General features: G+C 26.3%; 2 protein-coding genes across 4 annotated transcripts in view; both read right to left on the bottom strand.

The window, feature by feature from the left end:
* Positions 1-24,525, bottom strand: part of LOC101241227 (ceramide kinase) — a 65,467-nt gene extending 40,942 nt beyond the window's left edge. For 2 of the 3 annotated variants that reach the window (XM_065818449.1, XM_065818450.1), the window contains exons 1-6: positions 24,193-24,525; positions 14,721-14,945; positions 10,143-10,271; positions 3,859-3,922; positions 3,350-3,480; positions 1,355-1,429 (exon numbers count right to left, since the gene is read on the bottom strand). In XM_065818449.1, coding sequence (XP_065674521.1) covers positions 1,355-1,429; positions 3,350-3,480; positions 3,859-3,922; positions 10,143-10,271; positions 14,721-14,945; positions 24,193-24,412 — 844 coding nt within the window. In that variant the 5' untranslated portion in view covers positions 24,413-24,525. The remainder of the gene's footprint in view (positions 1-1,354; positions 1,430-3,349; positions 3,481-3,858; positions 3,923-10,142; positions 10,272-14,720; positions 14,946-24,192) is intronic. The other variant, XM_065818451.1, reaches the window with a different exon arrangement.
* Positions 24,526-24,679: 154 nt separating this feature from the next.
* Positions 24,680-25,549, bottom strand: LOC100209508 (uncharacterized). Its single transcript, XM_065818597.1, has one exon. It carries the CDS (start codon positions 25,522-25,524, stop codon positions 24,790-24,792), a length of 735 nt encoding a protein of 244 aa, XP_065674669.1. The 5' UTR covers positions 25,525-25,549; the 3' UTR covers positions 24,680-24,789.
* Positions 25,550-27,458: the final 1,909 nt, after the last annotated feature.

Raw genomic sequence — 27,458 nt, 5'->3', positions numbered from 1 at the left:
AGTTCTTAAAAAGAATATCAAGTTGGGTCTCAAAAGAAGCGAAATTTTATAAAAATTTAAAAAGTAGTTATTAATTTATAAAAAGCATTAAGAAAAAAAAATAACAAAATTTTTTTGTAAAAATGCATATTTTTTATTTTCAGCTAAAAAATTCTGAAAAAAGACTTTTTTTTCAAGGCAGTGAAATCTAAAATCTAAAATAATAATTTTTTTTTAAAAGATAATTACTTTTGAAAGATTTAATAAAATTTTGCTTCTTTTGAGACCCAAGTTGATATACTTTTGAAGGGCTTTTTTCCTGATAATATTAGAGGCCAGTCTGATGTTTAAGAGACTTTAGCTACTCCTAAAAAAAAAATTTTCAATAATTTTTTAATTCCAGTATTATTTCATTATTTAGAACATATTTAGGGTTGTAGAGTCTGCATTTTAAATAATTTTTAAAACTTGGACCACCCTAATACATATTCGTTACTTTGATTACTTCTTCTATACTCTAGAACATCTTAAGACCACAATAGTTAAGAAGACTACTAAAGTAGTTTAATAAATCTCATTCATTCTAAAGGTTATAACAATTTCACTGTAAGTAAACAATTCTTTAATTATAAGAATTCTTTTAAACAACATTTTTGGTAATCTTACAAAACTACAAAATTATCTTAAACCTTTAATATCAAACCATTATAAATCATAAACAAAATACTCAACAATGTGCTCAACAAAATTGCTTATAAAAATTTATTAAAGTTTGATGTGTTCGGTGTGGAATGATCACTTCCAAAAAATTGGCTAAACACAAAGTAAAAATTATTTTATAATTATTTAGTTGATTACCATTGTTTATCACAATTTAAAGATCAGCTATTATCTGTATTATTCAAACAATTTAATTAAAATTTTTGCAAATTTATGTTGAGAAAATTCAAATCGTTTGAAATTTGCAATAAAATTTAAAAAAAGAAAACTTGTTGTTGTTTTTAAAAAACTATGTGAAGAATTTACAATTGTTTGCAATAAGTGTTTAATATTTTTTTTTTTTTTAATTTTTAACACTTTAAAAAAATCTACAAAATGATTTTTTTTTCTAATGACTGACCAAATATAGTTGCCTAAGTATTCTCTTAGCTATTTTTATTATTATTATTAATATTATCATTATTATTATTATTATTATTGTTATTATTATTATTATTAATATTATTATTATTAATATTATTATTATTGATAATATTAGTATTGATATCATTAATATTATTATTATTATTATTACTATCAATTAAACATGTAACAACTAAATATTTATTAATTACTTACGCATTATTCGTTAAAAAAAATATTTTATTCAATATACCTAAGAGAATATGAAGTGCAGATGTTGTGGGATCATTAGTGCCAGTTGTGCAATAAACCACAGTGTCAGTTGATCCTAAAATATTTTATTTTAAAATTTGCATGTTAATTTAAAATCTGAATGTTTAATTTTATAATAAACTCGAATGACATAAAGATAGCAACATAAATAAATTTGAATGATATAAAGATAGCAACATAAAGTATATTATAAAAAATTATGATTTTTCAAAGTTATTTGAAAAACAGTTATCTATTGTAACCATCAATCAATCAATCATATATATATATATATATATATATATATATATATATATATATATATATATATATATATATATATATATATATATATATATATATATATATATATATATACAAAGTTACATTTACAAACAGTAATAAACTGACAAAATGTAACAACTAACAATGACATAAAAAAGACTATTGTTAAAATAATTATAAAGAATTAGTAAATATATTAATCATAGTTATTATAATATAATAATCAAAATATATTGCAAATATTGTGACCAAATAAAATATAAACAGAAAAAGGAAAGTGTGTAATGTTTGTTGTAACTTTTTGTTTTGAGAAACAAAACAAGTTACAACAAACATTACAAACAAAACAAAAAATTACCTTATGCAAAAAAAAAAAAAAAAAAAAAAATCAAGATTAAAAATAATAACAATACACGGTAGAATAAAACATATTTAATAAATGGAATAAAAATGAAAAAATGAAAATAAAAACAAATAATACATAGTTGTATAAAAAATTTTATATCACTAAAAATAAGTAATAATTAAAAAAACAAACAATAAATGACTAACAAAAAATAATAAGTCAAACTATATACGCTAAAAAACTGAAGAAAAATAAATAAATAAATAATAAAATAAAAATTTCTAAGAAATATATGAAAAAAAACTAAAGAAATATATGAATAAATAAAAAAAAAATCTTGATTTGCCAATCAAGGTTCTGATGTTTAAATAGTTTTTTTTCTTTTTTTGCCATTCTTTTTATATTTATTTAATTCATTAATGTTTTTTTGTTTTTCTATTTTCATTAGTTTTTTACTTATTTTCTTTCAGATATATCTTTTTCTTTTCTTCTTTTAAATCATTTATTTATTCTTCTTTTTTGTTGATTTTATTTTTAGTTTAATATATAAATGTTTTCTTTTCCCTTTTTCTTTTTTTCTTTCAAAAAGTTATTTTCAACCGTTAGAAAAAAGCGCCCAACTATTTGTGATGTCATTGCTAAGATTTAAATCAACACATCTACACATCTATATTTAAATACATTTACATTTAATACATCTATATTTACACATCTGTAACACATCTATATTTAGTAACTATCTATAGATGTATTAGATATATTATCTATAGGTGTAACACATCAATATTTAAATAATATACTTATTCAGTATATCAAAAACAGAATAAATAAACACAGAATAAATAAATACAGAACAAATAAAGACTATAAATAATAATATATAATAATTCCTTCCGTAACACCTGAAGAAAATGCGACAGTCTGAGTACTCATTTAGATATACGGAAAACAATATGCATCCTAAAAAAATGACCTTTAAAAATCTTGAATGGGTTTACAAAGACCAGTCAAAAAAAATTGTTAAATAAAAAATAAGTGAAATTATAATTACAAATGTTGTTATGCAAAAATTTATAAAATTATAGTCATAAAATATATAAAAAGATATACAAAAAAAAAACAATTTTAAGATAATAGGAAAAGTTGTTCGTATGTCCCAGGACAGAAAAAGCTCTTTAATTAATAATAGAACTTCTATGGAAATTGCTACAAAAATGTATATTAACTTACATATTTTTGTGTAGATAAAAACAAACAAATACTTTTCATTGCATTTTTTATAGAAATTATAAGTTTCTAAGGAATATTTTATAGTTACATTCACTAATAATTATAAAAAGTTTTGATAAAAAAATGATAACATACCAGCAGGAATTATCCCTAAGCGAATAGGCTTTGCATTGGCTCCTAACTTAACAGTATGATGACCACAATTGTGTTTTAAAACACCATTCATTACCTCACTAAACATTCCATCTCCACCCACGGAAATAACACTGTAACAGGAAACATATTACTAACTTAAAATCTTTAAAAGTTTGACAACAAATTAAACTTAGCCTCAACATTTTTTGCCAGTTTATTTAAGTCGAATTTTACCAAATTGTTGCCAATGTCAAATAAGGTGACATGCAACAAATAGTTGTGAATGACAAACAAGACATGAGACAACTAGTTGCTTGTGATAAACTATGTGATATGAGACAATAAGTTATCTGATGTCACACTATTATTTATAGGTATTTTGCAAAAAATATTTTAAAATAAACAAAATAAACATTGATTCTTACTTTTTTTCAACCTTTAATAACAACATAAACATAAAAATAAAAACTTCTTTTTGTAACCAAAAAATGTTACAGAAAATAACACACCCATCATAGCTTGTTATATCCTCAGTGTTAAGAAAATCTTTTGCATGGTCTTGACGCTCAGTAACTAAAACGTACATGTAAGTAATAACAATAATAAGCATAAACATTAATTTACCAAGAAAGTATTATTAATATATAAAAAAGTAATGAAACGACTCATAGTCTGTAATCTTTATTTTTAAACTGTTATATGACTTTTACTCGTAACATTTAATCTAAAAAATGTGTACATATAAACATTTTAATAGCATTATAAAAGTATAAAAACAGGTAATTAAAAATGCTATTGCAAGAAGTATTTAAAGTGCTGGACCTCACATATAAAAGGATCTGGAGTACAATACGGGACAAGGCATTGGTAAGAATAGTAAAAAAGCCTTGAAAAACAAAGTTGCTGCGCAGAAAAACAAACTAAGCACAGTACTACAGGAATGTGGTGGGGGTCAAACCTGGAACTTCTAGCTTACAAAGCAAGCGCTCTACCGCTACACCACCATCACATTTGTTTAAAGATCCACAAATTAAAAAATTAATTACATTTCTATTTTATAACATTTGTCTGTAATTTCTAATCTTTCCATTCATCATATTCAGCAAAGTGAGAGCTCTACCATCACATAACTAGCATTGTGATTTATAAGTGACATAGTGCATCCAAATTTAATATAAACTATTTTATACAGTTACTTTATTTTAATTGAATCTGCTAAATTTAATTACTTAAACAAATAATTTTTGCTTGACCAGGTAGAAAAGATATTATTAACAACAAAATAATTAGCAGTGTATCTATCAATAAATAACAATGCAGTTTGGTTTTAGGCCAAGAAACAACAAATGCAATATTTAGTGTAAAGCAAGTTCTAGAAAGATTTTTGAAAAAAAAATAAATGTTTGACAATATCATTTGTGGGCCTTGAACAAGCTTATGTATTTTGTAGTGGGCTTTGAGGTATAAAAGTTTTGAAATATGATTGGCAACAGTTGTCATGACAATTAATAAAAATGTCACAACAGCATTCAAAGATAAAAGAAAATAAAAGAGAGAGTGTTATTTTTGAGGTAAAAGTTAGTGTGCATCAGGTTCTTGCATTAAATCCATTGATTTTTTATCACTTACACCCTATTGAGGCACTCTAAAAAGTTCAGTGTTGCTTTACCAAAAGAGCTATATTATGCTTGAAAATAAAGAAATAGAATTAAAGAAAAAGAAGTTAGGATTATGTTTAAATTTAATAAAATAAAGAAATATTTTGGATCGTAAATTCAAGAAAAAACAAGTAGAAAGTACTAAAATATGACCAAATGGAGTTTGTTAGAAAGAGCTAACTATTTTTTGTACAGTTCGTAGGCTAACAAAAGATCTAGTAGCACTATATAGATGGTTTAAGCATAAAAGACACATGTAAAAATGGTAATTCTTGAGATTTCAGCCATATATATTATCAAAAATAAATAACTACATTAAAAATAAACAAAGCTTACAATTTCACTTATCTTCTCAAATAATGTTTAATAAGCTAATTATTTGAGGATCTCAAACTATGAAAACATGTTTTTTTGAAACTGTGGAAGCTTAGTGTGACTTTTAAAGTGAAGTAATTATATTAGACTGAGATTGAGAGTAGTAATGTATCTGACAGGGTGTGTCAGAAGAGTGGTGTTGCAGATGATTAAATATCAGCATGTAGCATTTAAGGAAAGAAGCTGAAGGTCATGTATTATGAAGAAACATCCAACTCATGCAAGCCCAGAAACAAGGGTGCTCAAACAGAGATAATGATAAACTAAAGTTTGTGAAGTATAAGTGAAGATTGTGATAATTATTTAGTTTTTTTCTGTTTAGTTGATAGTGATGATGATGATTATGATGATGATAATGATGATGATGATGATGATGATGAAGATGATGATGATGATGATGATGATGATGATGATGATGATGATGATGATGATGATGATGATGATGATGATGATGAAGATGATGATGATGATGATGATGATGATCATGATGATATAGAAAAATAATGAGATCAACTTAACAATATTTAAGTATCTTTTTTTGTTAATTTTTTTTTGTTTTTATTTCAATTTTTTGTGCAAATTGACAGAGTAAAATTTAATTGCATTCACTTTTGTTTTTATGTTAAATTTAACAGATTTACTCTGCTAAATTTAACATTCTAAAAAAATAGATGAAACAGGTGGCTAAACCTATAATATTTTAATACTGAATGCTGTTACTCATTTGTGAGCGTTTTTTGAAATTGAATTGTGACAAAATTTTCCATAATTTTGATTTATAGCATTTATTTGCTGTTTTAATGTCTTTCGTTTTTTAAATAGTTTTAAAACATTGATGATGATGATGATGATGATGATGATGATGATGATGATGATGATGATGATGATGATGATGATGATGATGATGATGATGATGATGATGATGATGATGATCATGATGATATAGAAAAATAATGAGATCAACTTAACAATATTTAAGTATCTTTTTTTGTTAATTTTTTTTTGTTTTTATTTCAATTTTTTGTGCAAATTGACAGAGTAAAATTTAATTGCATTCACTTTTGTTTTTATGTTAAATTTAACAGATTTACTCTGCTAAATTTAACATTCTAAAAAAATAGATGAAACAGGTGGCTAAACCTATAATATTTTAATACTGAATGCTGTTACTCATTTGTGAGCGTTTTTTGAAATTGAATTGTGACAAAATTTTCCATAATTTTGATTTATAGCATTATTTGCTGTTTTAATGTCTTTCGTTTATTAAATAGTTTTAAAACATTCACCAAACAGTATTTTTTATTGGCCGAAATGGTTAGGTCGCAGCATTGTGAAATAAAATGTTGTGGTTGAAATCCTTGCTCTTCCACATTTTAGGTTTTTTTCATATCTATTGACTTAAAAAAAAAATGCATTGCGGCAAAATCTCCTTAATTTTGATTCAAAGCATTTATTTGCCATTTTATAAAGTTATTCCGTTTTTTGTTTTTTCAATAGTGTTAAAAATTGGCGGTTTAATGTCTTAGTGGTTGAAGTGGTTAGCTTGCTGCGCTTCAAAAGTACAACATGAGTGTTCAAATCCTGTCACTTGCATATTAAATTTTTAAAATCTTTAATAATCTAAAACACAATTTAAAACACTTTTAAAGTTCTAATGTTGATATATAAAGATATAAAAAACTATAACAAACAAAATGGGGGAGATTTTTTAAAAAGTTTAAAACTCCAATAAACATCAAAACAGCTGTAGAAATTCTTTGCGCATATGCCAAGAAAGAGATACTTAAGTTATTAATGTACTTAGATACTTAAGTTATTAATGTACTTAGTACTTAATGTACTTAGCACCAAACATCACCTACTACATGTAGTTTTTAAATAGAAAATACTACCAAATCTTGTAAAACATATTTGATAAAGTTTATTTGATAATGGTTTAAAGAAAATGTTAAAAATTTTAGGTAGTGTCATAGTGTTCAAATTAGGTGTCAAAAGCTGTTATAACCAGAAAAATTTGATTTTGAACAGAAAAGATGCAGTTGTTGGGACTTAAATAGAAGCGGACTGTACAAGTTTGACAAAAACTAATTTTGTTGGAACATTATCACACATACCTGAAGTGAATATGTAGCACTTATATATAAAGTATTTTCTGTTAAAGCTGCACGTAGTTTTACAACATGAATATTGTTTTATCAATATACAACCACTTATATGCTCCCAACTTGAAATTGTCATATCACTCTTAATGTTATAGCTCTAATTGAGCAACTTCGAGTTTACTTTTTTCCATCCATCGAAAAAAGTTTACTTTAATCATTGCCATGAAACTGTTAAAATATTTTGAAATCTTGTTCCTATAAGTTTCTTTCTTTTATAAATGCTAATCACCTCCACAAGCTTGAGAATACCACTACAGTTGAGGAGACAACTTAACTGTGGTTACAACCCTCTTGCAACTCTTTAGTTCCAAAACAAGCACCTTGAGGAACAAGGCCACTGCACAGAGAAACAAGTTGAGGACAGTACTACCAGAGGGAAACAAGTTGAGGGTAGGTACATTCTTTTTGAAAGATTTAAATACATTTTAAAATAACTTGCAATATATTTCAAAAAAACTAGCAAAGCGAACACGCCATAAGCAGATACTAAATAATTTTTGGGATGCTGGTTGTTGGACTTATTTTAAGAAATTTTGCTAAAATTGATTTTGCTAAAGATATTTATCCACAATGGTTTTCAAATTTACAAAGTGTTGCATTGGCTGTTATTTTATTGCATTCAGGATTTGGATTGGACATTCAAGCTTTAAAAAAACTTAAGTACACTGTTTCAAGACTGGCATTTACTCCTTGTTTTACTGAAGCAGTCACAATAGCTATTTCTGCTTATTTTATAATGGGCATGCCATGGTTATGGGGTTTTCAGCTAGGGTAATAAATCTTTAAATTGATAAAGGTTCTCAAAGTTTGATTTTTTTTTTTTAAATAATTTTGTCATTTAATATTAATATTATTTTGCATAAGAAAAAGCAATTTATTTCATAAAAGTACTAGATTAGGATAAAATAAAAGTTTCCTTTAATCATTGCCATGAAACTGTTAAAATATTTAGAAATCTTGTTCTTATAAGTTTCTTTTTTTAATAGAGCAGCAATTATTTAACCATATATCCAAAACTTGCTAGGTAGATTATTCACAAACTTTCTATGAGCTATAATATTGCTTTTTTTGTTTATATGGTGCTCAGCCAAACATTGTTTTTCTATCTTGTTTTTTTACTATGCCTAGTACATATTTTTTCAAGTGGTTTTTCAAACGGGCTTGCTTAGTACTTTTCTTTGCAAAACATATCCTATTTTTGATACTTTACCTAAGAAATCTTTTAAACTTGCATTATCCTTTTCTTCTATAGGTTTGTAATCTTTAAGTAAAATAAATTTATCTTATACAACTTATGAAAATTATAATAGCTCTTGAAAAATTGTATTAACGCCATACATTATATTTTTACAATATATTTATTTTTATGAAAGGTTTAATTTTTTTTTATTGTCTTGAAAATATAATTAGTATAAGTCATTTAGAAACTCAAAAAGCATTCAAAAAAGATAAGTAAGAATAAAAAAATGCACGAAATTAAACTCTTTTGAAAACAAACTTCAGACAAATGCCTTTAATAATTGTAGCTAATATTTTATAAAAAAGGCTTGTTTATAATTTTTCTATTTTTACGGTCTCAAACCTATTTGGTAAATGTGGATGACAACTTCTTTTAAAATAATTATGAGCACAGTGCAAAGGTTAGGTGCAAAAACAAAAAAGTTTTTTTGTTTTATATTGAAAACTATTACATTGTGATTTAAAAGAGTTATAATTAATATAAAGTCTACGAATCTCTGGTATTACCAATAACTAGATGGTTTAAATTTTCATCTAATAAAATTTAAAGTGACTTATAACAAGATTAATTCTAATTTTTTAGTTTATCAGGTTAGAGATACTATTGAGGGCATTGTTACAACATTAGTTGAGATAATGCAGTTGGTCAATTTATCCATGATGTAGCATTTAATAACTGATTTTATTGATATTTTGCTTAAGTCTTATTTGAATAAAAGCGTTTTTATAATTAAATTATATATTAATTATAATAAAGGTTTTTATAATTGTTTAAACAAGGCTTTTAAGATAATAAGTCTATATTTTTGTATTTTTATATTTTACATTTTTATCATATTGTTATTATTTTTGTTATTTGTTTGGATTTGATTTATTTATACTGCATCTGGAACCTTTAGAGCGTCAGGTATTTCAGCAGCAGAAATTATACAAACTTAAACAAATCTACTATTATTTACAGACAGTTGAATTATAAACATAAACACAGATAGTTATTGATAGGGAGCAGCCATTTAAACCTGAAGGAAAACTGTGCAATCTTTGCTTAAGTTAAAAATATTTAAAACCATTCAATTACATCTTTAAAGCACATTTACACAAACATAATGAGCTATTATCAACACAAAGTACATACATACGTACATACATACATACATACATACATACATACATACATACATACATACATACATACATACATACATACATACATACATACATACATACATACATATATACATACATACAAACATACATACATACATACTTACATACATACGTATGTATATACATGAATACATCAAGCATTATTTTTCACGCTGTAGGCATAAATAAATATATATAGATATATCAGTTAACCTATTATTGTCTGAACAATTTTTGCTAAATCAAACAGCGGACCCACTTTTTCTTTATATATCCTTTGAGCTTGTCTTCGTCCACCAACAGGGTTGATAAAAACTAATAGTTTTTTAGGATGTGAAAGCTCTGAAAGAAAAATGCCAAGTATAGAGCAATTATTTATAATGAACTATTAGATGAGAAAAGTAAAATTATATAAACAGTAATATAAATATAAAATTATAATAAAAATTAAAGAAGGTAATGTATATATATACAGGGGTTATTTGAAATGCCGTGCCTGCATTTCAAATAACCCCTGTATATATACATTACCTTTAAAAAAACAATATTTCCCATAAAAAAAATAAGGAATATTATGATATGGAGCAACAACTAACTTTTGTTTATGTTAGCTTCTCATGCATTCTATAGAATTTTAAAGAAACACTGGTATAACATAAATATTAACTTATTGTTAGTGGTTGAAATCGTAATTCATTTATGCTATTATGTTTGAAGTTGTTAATGTATGCACAAAAAGGTATGATTTTGCTGACCTATTTCTTTTCTATAAGATGTCCACAATAAGCTTACCTTGCTAGGCCCCAGGATGCAATGTCATCATTGAAGGTCCTAGTGAAGCAATTGAAATTGCACTATTCAACAACCACCAACTTTACTATCCTTCAAACTCAATTGACATTCATTCAGCCTTCTTAAAGCACAAGGCACCAAAAATAGATCATCCCTACATCAGTCAGGATATCTTAGAAGTAGAGCGGGCAAACTTTATTAGTTGCTGGGCAAACTTTAATAGTTGCTGGGCAAATTTTATTAGTTGCTGTGAAGACGACCTCGGAAATTAACTCCTGAAAGAAAGTCCTAAGATAACTAACAAAAACGATGAGGCATTTCTAAAAGCAATGAAAAACTGGTTGTTATCCCAGTGGCCATTTGGCATTAGAAAAGCAGAATTTATTCAAATGAGACAGGGATACAACAAAAGTATTCAGTCATTCTATGAAAAAATGAAAGGCAAGGCTGCTACTTGCAACTACACTGTACATACATTGACATCCGTACACTATCAGACATTGACATCAGTAAAGATATGCTTGGATAGCACAGCCTCAACCACATATATCATTGCTTTTATAGAGGGTAAGGAATAGGCACAAAAACGCACTATGCTGTAGTTCAATAACATCAAGTGTATCAAATTTCAAGAAACAAAACAAGAGCAATAAGCAGGGTATTAAAGGGACCAATATTACAGCCAAATGTCTAGATCTTTTTTTGAGTTTATTTACAGAGTCATCTAGAGAATGAAAAATAAAACCCTACAAGCTGTGTTTAGACTGTTAGAAGAAACTTAGACAACAGAATCATCCTAAATGATATGAAACTGAATGCAACCTAAGATGCCAGCGAACCTTTGTTATAGTTGAGCGCAATTGAGCATTCAAATCAAAAAATTTAAAATCACAAAAGATGACTAATATAAAGTGAGGCTCCACAGAAATAAACCATCACGTCAGAATGTATAACATGTCAGCTGTCAACCAAAACCAAATTTCGTATCGTAGGTGCAACTCTTTTACATCTTGAAAGACAACAATCTATCAGCAACAAAGTTGAATTTGCGGTAATGGTTTTTGTAAGTCTAGATCATAGCGTTCTCTACTACAGGCCTATTCATCAGACCAGATAAAATCTCATGTCGTTTATGATATATATTTAAATAATTGAATATAATATAATGTTAATAAACTTATATAATTTAAACATGGAGTTTCAGATTTAATTCAAAGTGAATAATATATTCATAAAATTTAGATTAAATCATCATGCCAAATAAATGTTATGTGTATGCTTGTCACACCAACAATTAAAGTGAAAAAAACAAAATATCTAGTGAAATTAATAAAATATTAGTGTATCGGTTTCCAAGTGATAATGTTGAGCAGGAAAAATGGATGAAAGCTATTCCAAACTCTAATTTGGTTGTTACCAAGTATACTGTTATCTGTGAGTTACACTGGCCTCCAAATTTTGATACAGTTATATGCTTCTGTTTGGCTGGGAATACCTTTATCTCAGATTCCAACTGCTAATCCAACTGAAAGAACTACCAAAAGATTCTTAAGTAGCATTAGAAGTACATTAGATGACGAGCTAGATACATTTCTTAAAAGGGATAAAGCTACTTTTTGTGACATTAAAAACTAGTTTTTCAATAGCAGTGATCACCAAGGTTCAGTTATATCATTTATGGTTGCTGACAATTTTGTTATACAATCTTTTAATGGAATAACTTTTTTTGTACTTAAAATTTATGAAAATCTCACCTTTGATACATTTCATTATGGGATTAAGTGTCGCATTTCTAGCTTAACAGTGAATCGAATCATAACTGTTGACACCTGGTCTAAGTTTGGCGAGATTTTTTTTAAGCTATATGAAAATTACAATAAAAAAGAAGTAATTAGGCAACATATTTTAGTTATGGGACCAAAAACAATTGGAGATAAACTTTATACACCTTAAATAGTTAAATGTTCTTTTGTATATTTTTCAACATCAAGGGCATTGTATAATCGCTTAAGAAAGGATTATCAACTTCAGTCTATTTCAACACTCACTCGAATTACTTCAAAAATTTCTAATATTGATGAAAACAAATTTATTTATTCAATTTTTATTTCTCTTCTGGATAACCAGAAATTATGTATCGTACTACATGGTAAAGTAAACTTTTTCAAATATATATTTAAAAAAGTTTACTTTATCATGGCGGAACTATTTTTGGTAGATTGGAGGACAAACCAGTGATATTGTCCAAAACATTGTTTTGAACAATATCACTGGTTTGTCCTCCAATCTATCAAAACAGAAAACCTTTAAGTAGTATTTTTATGATTATTACATCAGACTATTATTTACTGGATATGGAAGAACATCGTAGTGTAATATTGAGCAACATAATTTTTAAAAATTTATGTACCACTGTCACTCCAAGATCTGGAAAAGAACCTGCACTAAAAGTATTATAAATCTCTTAGAAGCCTTCTTTATTGTCTACTCTTTATAATATATGACGTACACTATTTTGTGAAGGATTTATAAAGGTTTTATCTAGTAAAGTTTTTTTTTTTGTTTTTTTGTTTTTCAGATGTTGTTAACAATTTTAAACAAAATTTGTCTAATATTCTTTGTTTGGTTTAATAATATTTCTTCTCAAAAAATAAAATTTTAATTTTGTGAAATTATATAATTATAAACATGTGAGATATTTTGAGTTATAAACATTTACATTGTTTACTACTTAATTATTTTTTCTTTCTTTTTCTTTTTTCATCAAAAAAAACTATCAGGCTATACAGAGAATTAAAAATACTTTTTAGTTTTAAAATTACGTGCTAACAAATTTATTATCTTTTTTGCCATAAAAAAGTAGGTCTCCACAAAATAATCCGGTTGCACAACTAATAGGCCTGTAGTAGAGAACGCTATGGTCTAGATACAAACAGATTCTACGTATCTAAAGAAGCAATGACCCAATTGGGTATCATCTCTAAATATTTTCCAGAGATAGGCAGTGCACGCAATTAGGTTTATGAACTCAGACCACTAGACTAAAGAGACCAAAACACCCAGTGAAAATAATACCACTCATATGTGCCATTGTCCCAAAAGAAATCTCTTAGGAGATTTCTTTTGGGACAATCAACACATATGTGTGGAATTATTTTCACTGGATAAAAGAGGTACTTTTTTGGTAACATCTAGAGATTCATCTCTGTGAGGAATCTCTACATGTTACTGAAAAGGTACCTCTAGGAGAAATAACATGGTGTTACAGAATGGTTATCACACATAAACGTGACAATGGGCACACATAAACGTGACAATGTCACATTGTTGACCTGTCTCTATTAAACAAATACTGCTTCAGAGAAACTCATGCAATGAAATGGTCATTTCAACTAGCTCATTCATCCCAAGATATTCATGGAAAACTGTAACCAACTAAATTCCTTGTTGATAAAGCTGGAACCATTATAACGAACATTAACACACATGAAACTAAAGTTGCATTGACCACACCACCAAGGACAAGCAACAAACCCACACCATCCCAACCAAAACTAGCACCATTTGCAGTATTACAGTATTGCCACCGCCTCCTACATCAGCACCAAAGGTACTACCACCAACTCTACCAACAACACTAGTTCCCCTACTGTCATCTATGCCAGTGTCTCTATCAACAAACTCGAGATTAAGGATTGATATTTAAAAAAAGTGCAAAATAAAAAGTAACTATGTAACAAAATCTTAATAAAAAAATGTTTTATAATTTGTTTACATGATAACAATGTACATAACATATATTACATTATATATTACATTATATAGTACATATAGTACATTACACAATAACAATGTACATAACAACATAATAACAAAACTTTATCTGCTTCCAATGCAATATTTTGATTAAAATAAAATATAAACAAAAAATTTCGAATGATCAAAATATAGGTTCATTCTAATTATAATATTGACAAAAACAAAAATAATAATATATACCTTTAAGTTTATCTTTCAATATTTTTAACCACCGTTCACAAGTTTTAGTATCAGAAGTATTAAATGTCAATGAACAATTTTTCAGCTTATGTTGTTTTAACTTTATAACATAATGCACAGTAAATTGCTGACTTGGAAATAATTCAATTTCATTGTTATCGCTTTTTTGTTGATCATAATGTATTTGAATAATGTGTGAAATATTTACATAAGATTTTGATTTACCTTTAAAATCATAAAAAAAATAATACAAAAATACACATTAATTATATGCGTGTGTGTATATATATATATATATATATATATATATATATATATATATATATATATATATATATATATATCAGGCCTTGTTAAGAAACGTTACGCTGTTTGCATTTTACGTGCAAAAAAGGTGATTTGCCTATGCGTTCAGCATAGTAAAAACTTTTATCTTTTGGAATATTTAAGTTATCCTTGATGTCATTTATGTGACGTTTTATTCAGAAGATATTTTCGTCGTAAATTGTGAACTAATTGATTTTTAGTTAAAAAAAAAGTTTGTATAACAATTTTTTTTTTTTTTAATTAAAAATGAATTCAAGAGAATAAAGTGTTTTAAGTTTAAACTTTTCATCATATTTAATTAAAGAAATACATAAAAAAGTACTTATGATTAATTTAAATTATTTAAGTTAATCATAAGTACTTTTTTGATTGAAATATTGCCTGATCATCAATTGGCAAGACCCAGGGTCAAATTCACGGGTATGTGAGAAGGGGTTCGTCGCCCTTACCTCTACCCCCTATCCTTCTTAAGAAGAGGGAAGAGTCAACATTAGACTTTACAAATTATGAATTAATGACTTTTTAGTGTCAAAGCGTTGCTTTTTCAAAGTTTTTCCATTATCAATTATTTTTTCAGATTGATCATAGAAATAACGTCGATTAGAAATGTTGAACAAGTTTATGAGTAGTATACAAATATTTTACCAGAGTTCTTTAAAAATAAAATTGTTTATAGTTTTTTTGCTTTGCTTAAGCACTGTTTAAAACTGTAAAGTAGTATGAAATTGTAGTTATAAATAAATGAAACTTGTAACCACTATTAGAAAGAAACAAAATAAAAACAGATCTTTTTATTACTTTTAGTTTCAACCCAAAATGGCGTGGTATGACTGAAAAGTTATATCCGAGTCAGATTGCAAATGATTTACCAGATTTGGTTACTTAAGTATTTAAACTCAAATTACTTCCTCAATGATATTTATAAAAATTTAAAAAAAATATAATATTTATAACAAACACTTGGGAAAAAAACAATACTATTTAGCATAATAAATGTTTCCTTTTTTTCTAAAAATATTTTCCCTCTAATCACAATGATTTTATGGATCTTTCTTTGGAAACAGAAACTGTTACATTGCTCACAACTAAAATGTTACTTAGTTAATAATTATCTGATAAGAAAATTTTATGCAGGTTTATTTGGAAAAAAGATACATGTGGCTACAATAAATATAATTTAAAGTAAAATAATTATTAAACTTAGTAAGCTGGCTATCGTTTAATACGCCTTAAATTAGTTTCTAGACTAGAAACAAATTAAAGGAAAAAAAAGATAACCACAACGTGTTTTTAATAAAGCTGAATAAACTTCTAGCTTATGAAGGTTTGTTGTTATATCCAATGATATTTTCTTTATAAGGGGTTTTATGTTTACTATGACTTTCAACAAATCAAATATTCAATCTTTCTATACTATCATATTATCATTATCATTACTTATCAAATTTTGAATAAAAACATAGTCACTATGAAAACTTTTAAAAAATGGAATCTTTCAGAATTTTTTTTACAGAAACTGCGGAAGAGAACGAAATTGCATATGTTGTAAAAATCTTCTGTAATGTATCTGCGCAAGATAATATCTTGATGAAGAGAATGGAATTACGTTTGTTGTAAAAATTTTCTGTAATGTATCTTATCAAGAGAATATCTTGGCCAATACCAAAGGAGCAATAAGAACATCCGCATTACATTACAATAAATATATATATATATATATATATATATATATATATATATATATATATATATATATATATATATATATATATATATATATATATATATATATATATATATATTAGGGCTGTTCATGTGAACACAGGAAAAAAAAATTTTTCTCGGATTTGAATGCATAGTTGTTTATTTTGTGCCATTTGACATAGTAATTGACTGTAGAAAAAATCTTTCCAATCAGATAATGTTTAGGGGGTGCTCAATGACCATAAAGTTTTACGAAAAACGTCAAAAACGTGTAAAAAGTTCCAAAGTTCCAAAAATTTCTAGAACCTGGTTAGTTAGATTTTTTCCACTGAAATATTGTCTGATTGCGTGCTATATAGATTAATTAAAGTGCAGCAGATTAACTGTCATCAGGGCACCAGACTAAAAAATGTTTGCTAGTGTTTAAAACAACTGTGTTTATATCATTTTGTTAAAATTTGTATTCATAATTTTAATACTATTATTTAACTCAATTTAGAATTTGTTCAAACAGAATAAAAAGGTTTACAAGTATAAATATTATTTTTATTTGGAATTTCAGTTTGACAACAAATGTATTAATATTTTGATAGTGCCTAACCTTAGTAACCTATTACAGAAAACTAGCATGGTAGTCTGGTAGTGTATTGTTTGTTATTAAGTGCAGATAATAATAATTTCTAATTTGAAAATATTTATTTAATTTCTTTAGTAATAATTATTATAATATATTGCTGCAGCTGCATAAACCAACAACTGAATGATAAGTTTGTATAATATGGTATTGAGTTTTGATTTTCTCATAATATTTCAGTTATCATTGAAATGGCAGCATCATCTCGTGTTGCTATCTCTACACGACTTCAAACCAAAATCTTTTTAATTGGACAACCAGAGCCAAATCTTCCAGATAAAGTTCTTCCCTTAACATCTGATGTTTTAAAAACATTTTTTTATCATCTTAATTCAACCAAAAAGTCAGTGCCTGAAAGTCTTAAAACAACTGTTGATGAACTGATTATTATTTGGAATAAAGCCCGTATTCCGACAGCATTTCATCCGAATGTAGTCTTAAAGTTGAAAACTTTAGTCCAGGAATTTAAATTAATAAAAAAAAAAAAATCCAGATTGTCAGATTCTCAGAAATCGAGAGAGAAATCATTTACAGACACCAATGGCCTACTTTTTGAAATTGCCCACAAGGATGCTGAAACCATGATCAGAATTGAAGAAGATAAAGAATTTTTATTGGATCAGAGATGTCAGAGAAAAATGGTGATGTTTGGAGAGGACAAAGAACTTTCAAAATTAGAAGAAAGAAATGAAGCAAGGAAACAAGCAGAGAGAGAACGAAAGCTAAAAGAAGAGCAAAGACAATCTGGTGCGAGTGCGATAGTTCCTGTTATTGAACCTTTACATGACGAAAGTTATAGTGATGACAACGATAACGATGCTGTTGATAATGACAAAATGGTTGATAGAGATTTTGAGATAGAAATCCCTGTTTATTACAGACAACAAGTCAGTAAAGCAAGTTCTTCAGGGTCAGCTGAATCAAGTTTAGCAAGTACTCCAAAACGACAATGTATCTTAGATACAATTCTTGACTCGCCTGATGTTTCATCAACATTAGACAGAATTAATCTATCTGACACAAAATTTACTATACTAGCAGCAGCAATTGCAAGGGCTGGTGGACAGAACCTCGATGATGGATCATTGTCACGTTCTACAGTCCGTAGAAAACGAACCTATCATCGATCAAATATTGAAGCCACTGTTCGAACTGAATTCTGCGATTTGGACAAACCACCATTAATCGTCCACTGGGATGGCAAACTGATGATAGATCGTACAAATTCTGCAGCCCCTAAAGCAAATGTTGACCGGCTATCTGTAGGTGTGACAGGTCACAATGTTGACAAAATACTTGGAATAGCAAAACTATCAGCTGGAACTGGAGAAGCCCAAGCAAAAGCAGTTATTCATCTGCCTAATTTCTGGGACATAATTGGTGATGTTATTGGAATGAGTTTTGATACTACAGCCTCTAACACTGGCTCCAAAAATGGTGCATGTGTAGTTCTAGAGAAACATATAGGTAGAAATTTGTTATATTTCGCTTGCAGACACCATGTTCATGAGATCATAGTAGCAGGAGTGTTTGGATCACTATTTGGACCATCATCTGGTCCCAACATACCTCTTTTCCAGAGATTTCAGCAATATTGGCCCAAAGTTAATCAAGGAAATTTTAAACCTCTGGATGACATTTGAATAAAAATACCCCTGGTGCAAGAACTACAAAATGAAGTGATTGCATTCCTCAAAGAAAACCTGCATGTTAAAATGCCAAGGGATGACTACAAAGAAATCATGGATCTCTGTCTGTTAATACTTGGAAAACTGCCTGATCAAGAAGAGAAAAATTATCATTTCAAGATCCCTGGTGCTTATCACATGGCTCGCTGGATGGCCAAGGTTATTTATTGTTTTAAGATTTATTTATTTCGTGAAGAGTTCAAGTTGACCACAAAAGAGGAAAAAAATCTCTGTGAATTTTGCTTATTTGCTAGTCTGGTTTATGTAAAATCTTGGATATCATGCACAAATGCCAGCGATGCTCCAGTTAATGACTTGTTTCTGTTTCAGCAACTTAAGCAGTTTGCAGTTGTGAATAAAACGATTTCCGAAGCAGCAGTCAAGAACTTTCAAAACCATTTGTGGTACCTTTCACCAGAATTGGTCCCACTAGCTTTGCTTTCAAACAAACTTCAAACGGAAGAGAAGCGAAAAATGATTTCCAACATGAAATTTCACGGTGAGAACAGGTCTGAAAGGTTGATCAAATTAAAGAACATTGAAAGTCTAGAGAAGAAATCTCTGGACATGCTGGTGACATCAGTTTCAGCAAGTGCGTTGCGGTCAATGAAGGTTGATATTGATTTTCTGTTCAACAACGATCCAGCTACCTGGAATGATTCCCCAGAATACCAAGAAGGAAAAAATTTAGTATATTCATTGAAAGTAGTAAATGATGCTGCCGAACGATCTGTGGCTTTAATGTCGATGTTTAATGAATCGATTACAAGGAATGAATCTGAAATGCAGAGGTTAATTCAGGTGGTTGAGGATCACAGAAAGCGAGTGCCAGATGCCAGAAAGTGTACTCTGAAGAGTTATAGTCCTCGCTAGCATTAACATTGCACGAACTATAACATTACGATAATTAAATGTTAATTGCTCATATGTTTTTTTGTTTATAATTCGTATTTTAATCAATGACAAAGAGTCAAAAATCCTAGTGTTTTATTTTGGAAAAATTCTGATATAACAAAAACCGCAGAACTTTAGTCGTATTGCAGTATTTTATTTCATTAATTTCTCTGCTAATAAACCAGTCTAAAGTGGATGTGGATTGTAATTTGTATTCAGAATTTAATATTTAGAGATAATTAAAACTGATCAAATCTGAAAAATCTAATTAACCGGGTTTTAGAAATTTGTGGAACTTTGTTACTTTTTCCATGTTTTTCACATTTTTCGTAAAACTTTATGGTCATTGAGCACCCCCTAAACATTATCTGATTGGAAAGATTTTTTGCACAGTTAATTACTATGTCAAATGGCACAAAATAAACAACTATGCAATCAAATCTGAAAAAAAAAATTTTTTTGGACAGCCCTAATATATATATATATATATATATATATATATATATATATATATATATATATATATATATATATATATATGTATATATATATATATTGTAATGTAATGCGGATGTTCTTATTGCTCTATTGCTTTTGCTTTTGAATATATATATATATATATATATATATATATATATATATATATATATATATATATATATATATATATATATATATATATATATATTTATTTATTTTGAGCCCTGTATATATGTATATATATATATATATATATATATATATATATAAATTTATATATATATATATATATATATATATATATATATATATAAATACAGCGTAGAAAATAACAGCCGGTCAATGGTCAATGACCACCAGAAATGATTAAAAATTCTAATTTGACCTCCAAAAACGAATTCTTGTTAGTCATGGTTGACTGGTTAAAAAAAATTCAGAGATTTAAAAGCAAGGTTTGACAAATAATCAAGGTATTTGAAAAATGCTTGTACTAAAATTTTATAAAATTATTTAAATTTTGAAAAAGCAATCAAAATAGTATTTTTGATAAAGATACACAACTTTAATTGCTAGCGGGTTGTTAAAGCGTAAAGTTTAAAAGAGAAATGAAGCAATTTTTTTAATTCTTTTCTTTTTCAATATTGCCTGGTTTATAACTTTTCAAACTCTTTGTTAAAAAAACATCAAAAATATCTTTTCAAAATCTTTGTTAAAAAAACCTTGCAATAAATTTATTTGTTATCAATATAACTCAATAATTAAAAATTAAAACATTAATAATTTATATCAATATAACTCAATAACTAAAAATTAACTATTTAATAACAACTTTATATTATTAATTTTGCTACTTATAATATATTCGAGTATATATTAAATTCATCGTTGTTAAAACTTTTGTTTATTAACTATTGCATATAAATAGAAACCAGTAATTTTTCTGCTTTAACAACCCTGAACTCATTAAGTCACTTAGTTGACGAATTCGTGTAACATACGTAACGTATGTTACTTGTAACGTATTTTAACTTTCTGACAACACGCAAATGTTGGACGAAAGTTAAAGAAATTAAAGTGACATATTGGCGTAAGAATCATTTTTTTCCTTCCATACTCCCAAATGCAACAATCTGTAGTTATCTCTACATATATATATATATATATATATATATATATATATATATATATATATATATATATATATGCAACAATGCAAAAATGCAACAATGCAAAAATGCAACAATCTGTAGTTATTTATATATATATATATATATATATATATAAATATATATATATATATATATATATATATATATATGTATATATATATATATATATATATATATATGTATATATATATATATATATATATATATATATATATATATATATATATATATATATATATATACAGTGATGGGCACAAACTTTTTTATTATAGTTTAACTAAACTACTAACTAAAACTAAAAAAAAGTAGTTAAACTTTTAGTTACAAACTTTTTATAAAAAGTAGTTAACTTAAACTAATTAGTAATAGTTAACTAAAATTCAACTTTTTTGCGCACGAACCAATTTATTTCAAAAATTAAAAAAAGTTCAGTCACTAGTGATCAAACGCGATCTTAGAAACAGTAAGTGGTCCAAGGTTTCATCAGCCAATTTGCATCTGCGAGATGTCAGCACTTGCGCCGCTGCACTGAATAAGCGCTCAACTGCGGCTGAGCTAGGTAATGTGGAATTGCGTTTTTTGAATGCTTCAGCAACTATTGGAAATGCTAGCAGACTGCTAACTTCATCTGACTTTGACGACAGGTAACCAGTAACTTGATATGAACAGAACCTTTAGATGTTGAATCCATGTTTCTAATAAAGCCATACATATCATCATCATAAGTCCCTGATGTTGTTTCATCAGCACTTGATGTTGATGCAGCTGACATTGAACCAGACATCTTTGTAGCACATGTTCACAAGTAAGCTGTTCATGTTATCAATAACAATAATAGATTATTAGATTAACAGTTTGAATTTATGATATTACCAGACCAAGCAGAAATGATGTTGAAAAGTCCAGTTCATGCACTAAATAAATAAATACATAAAAATAGTAATAACAGAATCCTTGGAGTCCTTGGTCAGGTGAGTGGTGCATAGAAATAGAACGATTTATTTGGCAATATATAAAAAAATTAGTTAATAAAAATTTAGTTAAACTTTTTCAACTAAACTAGGAAAAAAGTTAGTTAAACTAAAAGTTTAACTTAAATAAAAAAATTTAGTTTAACTATTGCATTTAACTAAAAAAAAGTAGTTTAACTAAAAGTTAACTAAAAAATTAGTTAACTATGCCTATCACTGTATATATATATATATACAGCCGTCGGAATTAGGGTTGGCATTCAGCAATGCCGACCTAACTGCCAACCAAAAAGTGTTTGAGGTTGGGAAAAATTGCCGACCTCATTTCTACGTTTTTTAGTAAGACCTTTGTATTAAATTTTATTTGCCGACCTGATGCCGACCTTTAAAAGAATGAGGTCGGCAAATAATTGCCAACCTCATTTTTTCTAATTCCGAGGGTTGATATATATATATATATATATATTTACATATATAAAGATCTATAGTTTGTCGCATTTGGGAAGTACGGAAGGAAAAAAATGATTCTTACGCCAACATATACGTCACTTTTAATTACTTTTGACTTTCTTCCAACATTTGCGTGTTGTCAGAAAGTTAAAACCAATAATTTAATTAAAAATTAATCGTTTTTTAAAAAAACCACTAAAACGCAAATTTAATTGACCAGAATGATTTTAAAAACATTCTGAATATGTTTAACAATATAAACAATGTTTTTATTTTAACTTTTTTTAATAAAATGTTTTTATTTTTTTTCTGTAAATCATGTGCGGAGTGTTGCTACATCTACTACCTTATAGCCTGACTCGCAATGGAGTTATAGCTACCAATTTATGCATTGGTAGCTATAACTCCCTTGCGTTATTTATGACTAACTTACTGCTAATTTAACTTTTTATTAAGAATATAAACTAAATTGATGTTTATACATGTGTTTGTGCTTTTATTAATCATATACTAAAAATATATTTGAATAAAAGAAAACTATTTCAAAACTTATGCCAAAGAAAACTAAAAAATAGCAGTAAAATACCTAACAAAAAAAAGTCAAAACAAAAAACAAAAGAATACATATTGTTGAACATAAAAAAAAAACACGAAAGGAAAACTCTAAATATCTCTACATACACCTTAAGATAACTATATATGTATATATATGTATATATATATATATATATATATATATATATATATATATATATATATATATATATATATATATATATATATATATATATATATATATATATATATATATATATATAATAGTAGTAGAAAATCACTTACAAAAAACTTTTTCCATTTAACACTGTGTTTCATCACTGTGTTAAATGGAAAAAGTTTTTTGTAAGTGATTTTCTACTACTATTATATTTGCTCTGTTCTGTTAAGAACATTGAGCACTCTATTGTGTAGAATACTTTTTAAAGTTGTTTAAATATATATATATATATATATATATATATATATATATATATATATATATATATATATATATATATATATATATATATATATATATATATATATATATATATATATATATATATGTATGTATGTATTGTAACGCAAGTAATAAAAATAAATAACAAAAATTCTTACCTGTCGGACACCAACACAATTGAGATTTAGTTAAATACACATCTGTTATTTGATTATCTACTTTCATATTATTTTGCAAAATTATATCATTTGAATCATCAATATTTTTCATTGTAGTTTCTATGTAAGCTTCAGTTGAATCATCAATATTTTCTTTATTAGTTTCTATATTAGCAGTATATAACCAGTTGTCACAGGAAAATGAAGTGTCTGCATGCATTTTAGAACCACTTTCAAGATAAAATATGATAAATTACTAAATATATGCTTATACAATTTTGTTTTACTCTTGATTTTATTAACATTTTAAAAAGCCTTTTTATTTTTTTTACTAGAAAAATAGAATTAAAAATTCAATAAAAACAATCTGTAACTAAATCATAGAAAGTAAAAAAAAATTCTTTTAGCAATTAGAAGCGCAACACTTCTTTATGTAAATTTAATCCTATATTCAAAAAATGGAATAATTAGCAAAATCATAAATAACTTATTGAAAGACTTGTATTCTTGATTTAAAAAAAAACAATTTAAATTCTTGAATTATGTAACTATAAATAAAGTTTAAGATGTAGCTTCAAGTATAACAAAAAAAAAAGTTTATTGCTTTGACAGCAAGCTTGCAGCTGCAGTATCGATAAACCAATGAACATTTTTGTGAACTGGTTTGACTAAAGAAGCAGGAATACTTCTAGTTGGTGGATTTTCAACTATTTCTTTTACTTTTTCGGCTTTACCCTCACCAGTTACAACAAACAAAATACAGCTAGCATTATTCACAACATTCAAAGTAAATGTTATTCTCTGTGGTGGTGGTTTCGGAGAATCATCAAGGTAGCTTACCCATTTAGATTCCTCATTTAACAGTTCGTGGTTAGGAAATAAGGAACAAATATGCCCGTCAGGACCCATTCCCAGTATAAGAAGATCAAAACAAGGAAATCCATCTGTAACAAACACGGATTTCATCTGTTCTTCATAATCTAATGCTGCTTCCTCTAAACTGTTTAACTTATTCATTTTAAAAACATTTTCTTGCAAAATAGAACTATGTTTAAAAATTAATCCATCATATATAGATTTAAAATTACTATCTGGGTCACTTGAATCTACATAACGTTCATCACAAATAAAGATTTTCCATTTTGACCAATCAACTGACTCTGAAAACTCAGCTTGTTGAAAACACTCACAAACCATTGTTGCAGCACTTCCTCCAGAAAATCCAACAGCAAAATACCCATGATCAGAAATTGCTTTAGAGGAACATTCTATTAAAAAAGTTCCAAAAGCAAAACTTAAATCAGTTGTTGATGATTTAATGTGTAATTTCATTTTTGTTATTAAATTGAATTCACGTTTTCTGTAATAAAATAACATTATTTGAAAACATTATGAACAAATAACATAACTATATCAAAATAATGTTTTAAACATGCTTTAAATAATAATAACAAAACTGTATATATATATATATATATATATATATATATATATATATATATATATATATATATATATATATATATATATATATATATATATATAAATATATATATATACATATATATATATATATATATATATATATATATATATATATATATATATATATATATATATATATATATATATATATATATATATGTAAATATAGATATATATATATACATATATATATATATATATACATATATATATATATATATATATATATATATATATATATATATATATATAATTTTTGTATTTAGTTACATTTTGATTGTATAAGTTACATAAGTTTATTATTGCCAGAAACGCACATTAAAAATTTAAAATAAACATTAAAAATTTAAACGCGCAATACGATCGTATTTTTTGTTTTTGTTTTTTTTTGGTTTTTTTCTTGTCTTTATTTTTATTCAATACCCAATGGCTTTCCAAAACGACATGTCGTTTGGTTCTTGATGTCATTCCTTTGATTCTTGTCGCGACATTAAGAAAAATTATGAAACTATGAAATATATTACCACAACACTTTTTAAAGCAAAATATTGTGGTAAGTATTCGCGTTTATCACTACATAAACTGCCGTAGTAAAGCAGGGGCTGGTGGCGCTACAACCTCAGGTCTTTGGGAAATAATAGCCCCTCCGACCCGAGTTCTTCTTTTTATTTATTTCAGGACACCAGATAACTTTAGTTTCCGATTGCTTTTATTAGTTTTTAATAATCACTTTCTTGGGAGCTTAGGAGGCGTTGCGTATAAATTATTAGAGATATATAGGCCGGCGTCTGTTGCCTCAAATTCCAACACTTTCGTTATACACTTCGCATAACTTAGTTTTGAGTTTACAAACTTGTGTTTTAAGTATTCTAGAATCTAACATAAAATGTTCCCATTCTAAAAGTATCTATCGTGAGACTTCGATTTCATTCGATTTCCAATAACATATTTTGCAGAGCCATTTTTTACTTTAAATTTGCCGTCTAAATTATTCTGTATTATTAGCTAATTATTAAAGGGTTTATCCAAAATAACATGAAATTATACAATATTCTAATTTATAATCAAACTTTATGAACTTTTATTTAAGTTATAATAATATATTTATTAAGATAATTATATAACTTAGTAGAATAAATATAAATTTATTAAGACAAATTCTTGCAAAAACTAATCTTATATATTAAATTTTATATAAATATATATATATATATATATATATATATATATATATATATATATATATATATATATATATATATATATATATATATATATATATATATATGAATGGTCTTGTTAATGTTAATGACGCTGGTTAATGACGACACGTTTTAACACATTAAAAAAATCGCCTAACTTAATTCATTTCCTCGTCGAGTGTACTATTAGCTTTTTTATTTGTCTAGCGCGCCACTGACACAATCTGAGACTGATTTAATTTTTTGTTTTTTTACTATGATTTTAAATTGATTTTTAATCGAATGAATTTTATGATGAATTTTATTATATATATATATATATATATATATATATATATATATATATATATATATATATATATATATATATATATATATATATATATATATATATATATATATATATATATATATATATATATATATGTATATATATATATAAATATATAAATATATATATATATATATATATATATATATATATATATATATATATATATATATATATATATATATATGTATATGTATATATATATATATATATAAATATATATATATATATATATATATATATATATA

The sequence above is a fragment of the Hydra vulgaris genome, chromosome 14, assembly GCF_038396675.1.
Source record: "Hydra vulgaris chromosome 14, alternate assembly HydraT2T_AEP".
NCBI lineage: Eukaryota > Metazoa > Cnidaria > Hydrozoa > Anthoathecata > Hydridae > Hydra > Hydra vulgaris.
Note: the sequence above shows the minus strand (reverse complement) of the source record. Positions and strands in the feature narration are given on the sequence as shown.

What these genes read in the sequence shown, in the direction of transcription:
- LOC100209508 (XM_065818597.1), bottom strand. Translation starts at nt 25,524, where the DNA reads ATGAAATTACACATTAAATCATCAACAACTGATTTAAGTTTTGCTTTT.